This window comes from Lineus longissimus, chromosome 4 (assembly GCF_910592395.1).
Source record: "Lineus longissimus chromosome 4, tnLinLong1.2, whole genome shotgun sequence".
Classification (NCBI taxonomy): Eukaryota; Metazoa; Nemertea; class Pilidiophora; order Heteronemertea; family Lineidae; genus Lineus; species Lineus longissimus.
The window spans coordinates 9574832-9587478 of NC_088311.1; the positions used below are offsets into that span (position 1 = coordinate 9574832).

The following is a 12647-nucleotide window of genomic DNA, read 5'->3' on the forward strand; positions in this document are numbered from 1 at the left end:
GGTGGCAATCATTGGATTAGCAGTGGTGTAATGAAAGAACTTTTCTTGTTTTCAGACTTTGCCTCCTAGTGACTAAAACGCGTACGCATTTACTTCTTCTGGTAGTCCAGTTCCGTCATCAATGTGCAAGCATCGTCACCAGTAAATTCCGACAATGATATAACCGGCTAGTCTTTCATGGCATTCCATAACAGTCAACTATAGTAGCCGCGAGCTCTTTCGACCAGCTATTGACAATGTGTCAAAACAAATTGTTGATATTTAATGTTGCTGTCAATATCTCATGTCATGACCGGTTTATCGAACCTGATTATTGTCGATCTAACTATGGGCAAGGGATATGCCAACATGTTTACTTATCAGGGTAGCTTGGACGTTGTGCTTGGCATAAAATGTATCCCTGACACGTTTATTTGTTTCTACCAATCGCAAGTCTAAAAGGTTACCTGTCAATACAGTTGACGTTTTACAATTTTCAATCTGTCGATGTCGCTTAAGACAAAAACACATACGCGATTGAGACATGTTAGAGTAGAGGGAACGCTACCCATGCTGCAAACGAACCACGAAATCATGACGAATTCTAACATATCCCAGTTTCTGCACACCATCTGCCACACCAATGAGTTTTTTCTAAAAATTTGTTTCATTTCTTTCCTAACATTTTATCGAATCAATAGCGTTTTGTTACACTGAGGATTGTACGATGATCAAGTGTGGCAGTTTTTTTCCGACGACTTTACTTTCAAATAGAAAAAAAGGAACGACAAGAAAGTGAAAATGTATTCTGTGCTGCAGCAGGATCTTCAGTCATGTAACCTAAAGGTGAAGCTGTCAAGCCACCTCCTCCCGGACTCATCCATCAGACTGCATTGTCATCTAAAAGATGGAAAATCCATAAATTGAAACTATTTCAAATGTGCTCACCGCTCCAGAATGGCTTCGAGTGTGAATATTGATTTTGTAAATGTGTGCATGACCCCTGGGTGTTAATATATGCTGCATCCCAGGTCCCTTGGGTATGAGATGATCTACTGCATGGTTAGGTTACGGACCATCTCAAAATTACGTTGAAGACAAAAGTAGCAATTTTTCACTAGGCAGAATAAGGGTTGCCCATTTCAGGGTCAAGATTTTATTTCTGCTGTCTTTATTTGAAGACTTGTTAGTAAATTTGGCTCAAACAAGTGTGTTTTGTTCAAGAACAGTCAAATGATATGACAAGTTTAGTCATTTTTTAAGTGCTCATCTTAGTATTGGGTTTGGCATTATCATCATCGAATAAAGTTTCCGTGAATGGGAGGTTTTATATTCTATATCTAAATAAAATTAAGATAGATAGGAAAATTTGAAAAGAATTAAGTATTAAAATCTCACTTTTGAGTTTGGGGAACGGGCAACGACAGAAGTGAAAGAGATCACTTAATAATTAGCTTCGAAGTATTTTTGAGATGATCCCTTATTTTCTGTCTTCCAAAGTAATCTGTTGTGCAAGGTGATCATGTTTTACTATCATTGACTGTGGAAATGATTGATGCGATCCATGAGGTAGAATGATACTGCATTTTTGCATGCTTTGGACCATATCATTTTGAACAAAACGGACTAAAAAGATATTTTAAGATGCTGTGGTATGATGGATTATGAAGACAAAAACACTTTAAATTCACTTTGATATTAATTCCCATCGGTGCTGCTGCCATTAAGTTTTTTTCATATAGTTTAATGCCATCGAAGGGTTCGTTTAACCAATCGGTTTTATGATGAATATGAAATATTAGGTCGCTATTCAGTTATTTCTATCAAGAAAAAGTAAAATTAGTAAGATAGCATAGCTATTTATACGTTGATTTTCGATAAATTACAATTATGCCAACTACTTTTTGACTGTCAGTATAGTTAGACCCCAACTGAACCAACTTCCCTAACGATGCACAGATCTATTTTGTCGAAGCCCCTAAACACTAGGTTGCATCGGCGTCAAGTTTATTTAAGAAGCTACGATAACCTGTAACGGTCAATGCGTCTCTGGCACGATAGCTACTGTGGGCGTTTGACTCTAGGTAGTCCTCATTGCCTAACTTTCCTCACTCCACCCTGTTATTTAAAATAGGTAGGCCTATTAGCTACAAGTTGGGCACGAACATATTGCAATGTAGCACTACAATGAATGAGCAGCTCATTTCAGAGCCCATTTGCTCAATCGGCGTTAAAGACAAACGCCAGCTATAACTAATATAGTTGTTATCTCCTTAATAAATTTCATTCACAATATTACTGTTAACGCCGATTGAGCAAGTGGGACAAGTTCTATTGAAATGTTTCCGAATTGACCGCTGGCCGAGTGTAAACTCAAATGATAACCTATATCAGTCGTGACATCAAAGTATACCCCCCCCCCCCCCCCGCACACACACACACAAACACAACTTTTTACTTGTTATACTTATCATCTCCCCAGCATGCAATGTATGGATCTGACCATCTACCCTCCGCACCAGCCCGGCCCGGAATAACGAGATGCAATAAGAGAATCAACTAACGAGAACTCACCTGTGATTAACGACTCATAGGGGGACAAATGGGGAAGCAATGGACATTAACATGTCCTTTGGTTTGTTTTATTACTTACAGAGAACCTCTCAAGTCCGACTAGGCAAACATTACGAGACGTTTCCAGCCATTGTGAGAAAGATTTACTAACCAAGTAATGCTAGAGATCACCTGGACCCACAGTCGTAATGTGGCTTTGATGTGTTGACAGAGAGTGCTTGGGGAGTTGGGCGACTTTTGTGGTGGCTTTCACAAATATACTTAGCAATAAGGACAAAGGAAGATGATTATGTAAAGGGCATAAAGGATAATTTTAGGTGTCTGCGCGTATGACTAATGGTACTGTGTACTTTTGACCCTCATACCTCTTGCAAGGTTATGCATTTTTAAGGACGAGGGCTGCTTTCGTTGACGCTGCGACAGAAGCGGTCTCAAACTCGTCTGAAATGGCCAACTGTAGCGAAGAGTGTGCTCCCCTTTTTTATACAGAAAGGTTTCTGGATTAGGCTGGGGATGGACATAAAGTGCTCTGAGACGCGCTATACAGTAACTAACACGTCATTCAAGAACATTGATTTCTTAAATCTAAAAACCTAACTATAGCCTCTTTTAGATCTTACAACAACTAGTAAATGAATGACCGTCAATGTACTCCTACGCCATGCCTACTGCGCAAGGCAACACGATTATATGAAATATCTGCTTCAAATGATAAATGTAAAGCAACCAAACAAACCCGCTGTTGGTCTATCAAGTAGTCTCACCGTTAAGCGGCGAAACAGAAATGATCAGGCGTTTTACTGTAACCTATAAGTTAATAACTATTTTACACACAGTCGCTAATTAGAATTTATGTTTCTATGTGAACCATCGTGGAATTAATTTTGAATTATTAATCCAAACACTGTGAATAATTTAGCTAACGAGCCCGCATCAGACGTCCATAAAATGTGGATATGCATATTCACGTGATGGAGTCGTGGGGCAAGTGGATTCATGATGTTCGCCAAAGGATTTATCCGTGTGGATAGGCAATCACCTAGCTCTCTAATCCTAGTTTATTATCACATTCGAAAGTATTTTCGGATCGTAATGCAACTTTATTACCACACAACAAGACTTTGATAAGGTTAGCGTTACCATACATCGCTGGTCAGTTAAATAGGGCAGATTTTAAAAGTTGCAACCAAACTCAGGCAATTGTTATTTTGACAAAGTGTAACACATTGTTTTTTTAACAAAGAAAAAAAACCTAAACATTCTTAACATCAGAGAATCTATCCATCTTAGAGAAAAACCATTACAAAAAAGTTAGAGCAAAATCGTCCGTTTCGACCAACACCAACAAATCTTTCTCTTGTCAAGCTCTTATTGATGTCTGTTTTATTATATAAGGCTGTAATCCTTAAAAGCTATACCTGACACAATTTTCAAAGACTTCTATGAAATGGATTTTTCACAGTTACCTGTATTCATGAAACGCCCGTTTTGAGGACTGAAACACATATGAATGGTTTTTACTTGCCACTTTAATTATTTAAGGGACTGTCACCGCAATGGCGTATAAGCCCCAGTCTCCTTGAAGCTATGACGTACAGTCGCGCGCGACCATTTTCTGCATAATAACTAAGACTCTTGCTCTCTTGCCAAAGCCCGACAATAGTTACAAATAAAACCCTCGTAAAGTCATTGATTAGTTCTCAATCTCATCACAGTTACTTCCTCCATTACCCGTGGGCAGCCGCAAGCCGTCAAAACACCGCCATAGATCAGAATACTGAGTGACATGACTGGCCAAGGATGTCATATCTCATTTTAATCCCTATGGCAGAATAATCTCATTATGCTATCATCAAGCTTTGGCTGGGTCACTACCTCTATCACCGACATATATGGCGATTAATGTTTTATTTATGTTTGTCATTAGGCTGGACAAATTGGAGCCAGGGATGGATGTCATCAAGAGAGCTAATACAATCGCATTGGAACACCTGTCCAACAAAAGCATAACTGTCAGGTGCGACGTTTTTTATGTTCTGTATGGTTGTGCTATATTCTTAGCAATAGAATGATTGCTGATGCCAGGACTGTAGCATCTTGACCATAAAGGTTTTTGCATCTTAATAGGATAATGATGATAATAATATTCAGTTAATATTATAGCGCTTTTCCATGTTTCCCTGTTCAAAGCGCTTTTGGGATTCCATATTAATACAATTGTATTGAATATTGCCTACATTTAAAGGGCGAATAGACTATGAGGTCTAGGATGTGGCTGTTGTTACCGCAGATGACACAGGGATTGAAGCTGCATTTAAGTCTCATGCAACTCGTTTATTTAGTTACAGTTTCTCCTAACACCTTTAACAATAGTTTGGACTAGGACATATTATTGTATGAAGCAACGTCGAACATAACCACGCTGTTGCCTCAAATTCACTAGTGCTATCGAGCCTTCAATGGCATGATGATCGAATTAGCCATACTCGCATTACATTTTGTCTCTCCTCACATGCCACCACCACTTCTGATTGGCTCGTGTAATTACAGGGCATTGGTCAAACAAGTCCATCAGATTGGGCAGAATTGCCAAATCGAATCTTTGTATGTCGACAGCCAAAATAATCCTATTATGATGCGAATGATTGCCAGACTTGTTCTAGATAATGATATTAGAGACAGCTTATGCCGTATATAATTGGTTATATAGTATGCTAGGGATCAAGCTTTTGTCATTTAACGGACTTATCTTTGTCGAAGTGAGTCGCATATCTGAGATTTATTCTTGTTTCCCGACAGCTTTTCAGTCTAGCTACGTTTGGGAGAAGGACTCTCAATGAAAGATGCACAGGGGTCTCCTAAAATGATTGAGCCGCCAAATATTTACTCCTCCTGCAAATACTGATGAACAAACATCATGATGTTAGACATCGCATGGCACAAAATACACGACGTTACCGCCTAAACTTGAAGCAATGAGAGCTGAAGCAAAAAAAGCTTGTCCAGGCATGATTTTCCATATTTGGATAATTCAGTCCTATCTTAGCCTATTATATTGACATGCAGAATGTCCTTTGTTCTATGCTCTATGACCCCAGGCCCGGGTGCTCACAACTTTTCGCTGCCGGACGTTTTTTTCCAGGCGGACGTTTTTCTACTGCTACACCATCATCGATTGTATTTACCCGGCAGACCATTTTTTCAAATGTGAGACGCCACCTCGCGCCCTGAGAAACCGAAAGAGTCAATCTAAATCAATATCGGTACATCATTCTTTGATTTGCAACAAAATACACTGGGATTAGAGGATTGCAGTGTTTGACTTAATGGTTGGCCGATGTTGGCAGATCGTGATGAGAAATGGCACGGAAGTGACGACAAGAAAAAACTCAGGTCAACCTGGCGACACAAAGTGGTAAATGTTTAACCTAGGGCAGGCGCAAAGAGTCACAAAGATCAAATGAGTCGTTACCATGTTGGGAGAAGTAGAGCAGATAATCTTAGTTCAAGAAAGAAAACCCCTCTTGGATGTTCGGCAAAAAAGGCACAGATTAGTCCACTGACCTGGTGGCAAAGTGTACACTGGCAGCGATTTTTAAGGCAGATTAGCCATAATTCTGACCGATGACTAGGACTCGAGATGTGTGGTTCCAAATGCTAATTTACTTTCCAGCATGCCGTCTCCTTATTGTATGTACTCTCATGACGTCTGGGAAATAAAGGGACTGTAACAGTTCTGCTGACGTATTGACAGTAAATGATACCTGATTATTGACGCTGATTTCACAAATGATGGTATTTGGTGTGGCTGGTGTGATTTCCTCAATGGAACATACATACTCAATATAACACCACATGGCAACTAGACTGAATTCCATAATAACACGTGCACTTGTACATGTACTGGTTCAGGAACATACGTTCTATTGGTGTAGCTATCTACTACCAGCTGTCAACGGAGATGACAAAAAAACGTATCAGAAACGAACCAGACCCACAATTTTTGCTCAGAATTAGGTCGTGAAACAGTGTAGAGTGAAGATGGGCATAACTGGGCCAAGAAACCCAAGACGGCCAGCGAAATAGACCCAAAAAAATTAAGATATTTTGTTAGGGCCCAAAAAGGGATGAACAGCCTGGTATGTTAAGAAACTAACTAACTAAAAAATTTTTAACACGATGAGATTGGTTCCTAACAATAAATTGGATTAAATGTAAACACTTACCATCCTCTCGATGTAATACTAATGGCCTGGAATAACCGTTCCGTCGTAGTGATCCGATCGATCTCATAACACCGTATAGCTTCGATCACTTCTTTCTCATCCCCTGGTTCCTTTTGATAAGATATTCTAATGACTTGTTTTTCTTTGTCTAAATGATATGTATATTTTCCCGACAGGTCGTGCCATTTGGTGTCTCGTCGCCAAAACCATTCTGGGAACTGGTAGTTGATGGTGGCAAACTTTTGAACATCTGAAACGAATCGAGGCAATATGATAAGGCATGACTTGGACTCGCAATCTGCAACACATTTAATTGTTTTCTTCATCAAACATGAGGAAAACTATTATGTTCATAATTACTTTCGGTCACATTTTTATCATAAGTCGTTTTGGCTTAAAGGAACCAATCACGACCCAAATCGAAGATCCATATAAGATTTTCAGCTGTTATCAAGTTAACTAATAATCTCATACAAGAATCTTGTTATGAACGTACACAAAACTGAATAAAGATATTAACAAAACTCTTGTAAGTAGCTTCGGATTTTCGACCATGGGAATACCAGTCTTTATTTGCTGATTGTAGTGAGTCTTGCGAGTTTACAGTCATAGAGTTAGACAGCAGAGTCACTAGAGTTTATAGAGATGACGTTATTTACAAGTCACTGATTTGAGAGGATACTGTTTTACGTAACACCAGCCAGCACTATGAGAGCAGTTCCAAGTGCACGACCATTAGCATGACATGACATTGATAGCTGTTTTTAGCATATGACTTAAGTACTTTTTGACTGAACCTCTTTAAGCTTACCCCTTTCCAAGTTCATAGTCAGGGGTCCATCCTTTGGTTCTACGAGTCCCATACATGAAGCATCTGCAGACATTGCCATCAGTACTTTGTTAGCTATGGCTTCATACATCTAAAAGGGATGCAAGTCATAAATAAAGATACAAATAAATTCCACCTAACAGTTTTATTTCATCGTTATAACGCAACTTTCACAATTTTTACAAATATTGGAAAAAGTATCGTGAAGTTACAATGCATTATTTCGTTGTTATTTCGACTAGTGTTGTATCTATCAAGTATATATCAATATTGAGAGTTGGGGGGGGGGGGGGGGGGCCTTTACTAATATGATAAACAAAGGCCGAACATTTGGTCAATATACATACATTCTGCTAATGATTACACTAATAGACTACAGGGGCCTCCAGGACGCCAACATATGATACTAAAAGCACAATCCCTTCGAGACATTTTGTCATCAGCAGACACTATATCACCATATCATATCACTATAAGACCATAAAACACCATATTGACGGTCTGGTTAAAGTTTAATTCAATTAACATCAAAAGACAATGGATACGTGAGAAAAGACAAAAGAGTGGCAAGGAATGGATGTTAATCCCTGCATGATTAAAGGATCGCAGTAAAGTAATTACTTTCCTTACTCTCATGCAGTTCAGCTGTGGAAGAGTGTCAGCATCAAAGAAAAATGGAACGAGTCTAGAACTAGGATCTTCAAATAATTTTGGCGGAAAAAATATAACTTTGGGAATGTCAATACTTACGAAACATCTGTACTGTAGGTCTTTATTGTTCCTCCATCCTCGTCCCTGGAAGCGACCTATCATGTAGTTCTGTCCACTCTTCCACGTGGCAAGGCAGTGAAAGTCTAGATCTGAAAAAGACAAAATATTGTACTTTTGTCTGTGATGGGTTGCAGAAAGAAAAATACCGGTTTTCATTCTCATGGAGGTGCGCCTGCATTGCATATAATCAGGATCATTGATTTGATGCTGGTGAGAACGATAGGTTCTTGTTTAAACAATAAGTTATATTTGGAAGAGTAATTGATGACTATTGAAGCTTTCTCTTTTAATCTAGTGAATGCTGGATCCATTACATGGCAAGACTACCCCGCAGTTTCTGTTAGGGAAATATTCGTAGCCACAAAACCCGAAGCAAATAATACAGCTCTCAACATCTCGAAAAGGTGTAGCGTCACCATACACATGAATCTCTCCGGAAGGCACTGTAATTTCATCAAAATCTTAAATATCAAAGTTCACCAGAAGTAATTAGTTTTTTCTTTGACGTCGTTCAAAATGACATCGTGAATTTAAACCTCATCTACAGCACACCATGCTCTGCGACTTCAAACAATGGCTTGTCAACTAAATTACCTTTAAATGCCACAAAGGAATAATGAAAAAATGCCAGTCTGGGTCCTTTATTACAAAAATAGAATAGCGTGAAATAAAATATGCAGGCTGGGGTGCTTTCAGGCGGCGCTTTACCGGGTTTGATGGTGCAGCGTGATTTTCCCATGGGTGAATTCGAAAATCAAATTATATTGAAAACAAAGGCATGTGCTCTTTTTAGTAAAATACCTTTATTCACTTTTTTTACACTTCAGTCTAGTTTTATAACTATTGGTACTGAAGGAAGCATGATCAGCCTTAAAACGACTAAACACTATCTCTCCTTGCTCATCCCCTTCAGTTTCTCTAATTCTACCAGTCAACCAGTTAACCGCAGGACCTTGGTAACCAGTCACAAGTCACTGTTTCTCGCATAGTTTTATATCTTTCTTGACAATAGATTACAGTCATTCATGTAGTACAGGTAGTAAAGTCGTCAACATCCAATCCTTTTCTGAGTGTGCTAACCAAACTTACCATCGCATAAGGTAAGATATGCAGGAGAAAACCAATTCGATTTCAAATGCATGTACACCAAACGCAGATACTACTGCACTCTTACTAAAGATAACATTTAATATGAGCTATTGAGGTCAGGGTTTATCAACCAATACAAATATGCACCCCGTAAGTGAAAATCCCTTAAGATGTTTGAGATTCTGAAAAAACCTGAAGGGAATATTATCCTCCGACACTAATGTTATTCAACCTGCCTCAGTTCATTGACCTTTATTCATGTTATTAGGTGTGCCAATCCTGATTTCAAGCCCGCAAGCATGGCTTTGGGTAACATAATTTCCAATTCTAGCTTTCATTTCATTTTCTTTTCTTAGTTTAACATCGTTACTCTAGACCCTGGAGAACAGTTAAACTCCCTTTAAATTCTGAAGTTATTACCCAGGAATCCATATACCGTTCCCTAACGGCCTATTGTTTAAGCAAAAGGAAAACCAAGATAGTTATTCATCCATTAAAATGCATTTTCCGAGGTCAGGTTTCATTATCTTTGGCTTGAAATTGACATACACAATTTAGGGCTGGTGGAATTGATAGCCTCTGGTCTCAATAATATAAAATAGGTGAAAATGTGAAGTTCCTGCCAAAAGGTGAAATTCCTTTATTCCTACATGTAGGTTGAGGACAAAGCCTTCGAAATTTCTGAGGCCGTTCGAGCCATTTATAGTGTAACAATTGCATCACATGGGGTCAGTGGTGCTCTTGAATCGCGAGATACGTATATCTTGGTTTGAAAACAAGCATAGCCAGTAATCTCTATTTGGTGAAGATAGTCCCACTTAAAAAACTATAAAAATGTGTAGAATAGCCAAACCTTTTAAGCTCCTCTAATTTGTGACTTCGTTCTCTAGTTTTATTTCACATCTATTTTTCATTTAGTTTTTATCATACATGATTATGATAAAACGTTCCTGGATACAAAGTAGCGATACTCTCAAAAATGAATATGAAAGACTTACCTAAATTTTGTGAGTATTCTGTGCTTTTACATTTTTTGAAGTGAAACATGAATCGAGTATTACTGGCACATTCATCCACCGAGGAAGAAGGAGTTACGCAAGGGACCGAGTTGTTCTGGTAGGAGAAGAAGTAGGATCCGTGGAAAGGGCAAGGAACGGGCTTACTGGGCTCTGAAAATGAACGTGTAAAAGAATTAATCCAGGACCAGAATACACATACATGTACATGTTCTTCTTCTTCTTGTTTATTGATTACGAGAGCAGTATTTGGGTAGCATGGCTTTTCCTGCTTGTGACTTCAGAGGTTAACTGGCGTAATGGTTCGAAGCATTCATTAAGTACCATTCGCGCTGACCTCAGCCAGGCTTGATCCTTCTACAGGTTCGGGCACAACGTTCAGCGATGCCTAAAAACCATCGGCAACGTGCTCATGCACGACAAGGCCAGGTGACCAAACACGACAGTGAAGGACTGACTGCGGCTTCGGGTTGCAATACATACAGTTATCCCGATATGAACTTAAACACAAAACAGTGCTTGGAGGTCACTCACCTCTTATCAACGTGAAAAGAAAATTGTAATCTCTCAGTATTCTATCGCAAAGTCCATGTGGTACACCCTTGTTCGTAGACCGTAAGCAGAAACCTGGGAACGAAAAAAATGAGGAAAGATATATTAAAAGGTCTACCAAACATCATTCTAGGATGACAGGATCACGGACCTGGTGCTACGTAAAGATTATTTTGTTTCATGTTGCAAACTATCGTATAGGTCGATCTTATTCTGAAACATTCGTCAGGAGATGAATAGGCACATTTGTTTGACCAGCATTCTCACTTTCCTTTCGCGGGTGTGTATTTGGTACTATGTCTTACGCATGTGTCACAAGCTGCATTCACAGCTGGGAATCTTTATAAAATGAAGAAAATGGTTGTCAGGGTAACACTTGGACGCCCTAGGGGACATGGTAACATATCCGTTTTTTCAAGAGATGCATATATATGCAACCTTGAGGGAAAATGATGCAGTTTCCGCCCCCCGAGCATTTCGTTTAATGTAAGCAAACTTATAGAAAACAAAAATACATGAATTTGGAGGTTTGAAAGGCCCGGTCAAAATATTCAGGAGGATATAGCTTAGAAGTTCCACGCCATACACCAGGTATCGTGTCAGCTGACATCTGGGTAACAGGTCATAACAGCGCAGTCAGTTAATGAATTACCTAATTCTCGTATTCTTAGTTTAGAAAAAATGGCTGTCATTTGTTTACGGGAACTGCTTTTTGCTAACAGCCACCAAGTTTCTTTGAGGTTGGTTCGATCAGAGTATTTTATTTAAAGACTCTGGTTCGATGCATGATAATCCGTCTATGCCCTTATCATTTTCAACAACAATATACTTACTTTCTTTGTATTGTATCACGTTCGTGTGCTGCGGCGTTATCACCAAACATCGGTAACATCTTGCCTGGCTGCAACGATAAAAGACGAAGACTAGTTTACAAGTGGTGACCATGAGGCAGCTTTAGAGTTCCGAATGATATTTCTAGTAACGTGGAAGTAAATATGGAAAATGGCATACGTCAAACCGCAACAAGTTATCTACATCACTAATTCATAACGCGTACCTTCCTAAAGCAGGCATTTTGAACTTGCAATCGGGTATTGGCAAATCAAATCATGAAATAGCCACGGTCGTTCTGTCAAACAATTCATGATAGGTGTCTTCTAATTGGTCAATATATAACCGGAAGTCGTGTTTTAGGAATTTGGCAAATGTGCAGTGCTTCCAGGAATAATCCTGTCTTAATCCCTAGATGACAAGCAAGTGGACATTTTTGACTGACTAACGCCAAATAGTAAGAAAAGATGGGCAGGGCTAAAGAAGTATTTACTGTTTCTCGATCACTTCACAATTCTTATTCACTGGAGACCATGCAAATATAAGACTGAGGAAACCACGCCAAGCACCGCATTCAAGTACACAAATCATATACAATCACCCACCCCCACCCAAGATTAAATGACGCAGAGAAAAGCAACAGACGGTAAGTAAAACGATCAACGGCAACCCGACCGGAAATAAAAACCAATTATTTAGCAAATTTTACGAGCTGCAATAAAATGGTCGGTTAGACACGGGCAATGATAGTCAGTCGGTTTCATATTTAGATTTAATGAT

The 12647-nt window shown here is 39.1% G+C and overlaps 1 protein-coding gene across 1 annotated transcript in view; it reads right to left on the reverse strand.

Annotated features, from left to right (window-relative positions):
- LOC135486695 (uncharacterized) overlaps positions 1–12647 on the reverse strand; it is a 99885-nt gene that overhangs the window by 47089 nt on the left and 40149 nt on the right. The window contains exons 4-9 of the mRNA XM_064769737.1: positions 11870–11937; positions 11019–11111; positions 10467–10637; positions 8359–8468; positions 7591–7699; positions 6780–7029 (exon numbers count right to left, since the gene is read on the reverse strand). Coding sequence (XP_064625807.1) covers positions 6780–7029; positions 7591–7699; positions 8359–8468; positions 10467–10637; positions 11019–11111; positions 11870–11937 — 801 coding nt within the window. The remainder of the gene's footprint in view (positions 1–6779; positions 7030–7590; positions 7700–8358; positions 8469–10466; positions 10638–11018; positions 11112–11869; positions 11938–12647) is intronic.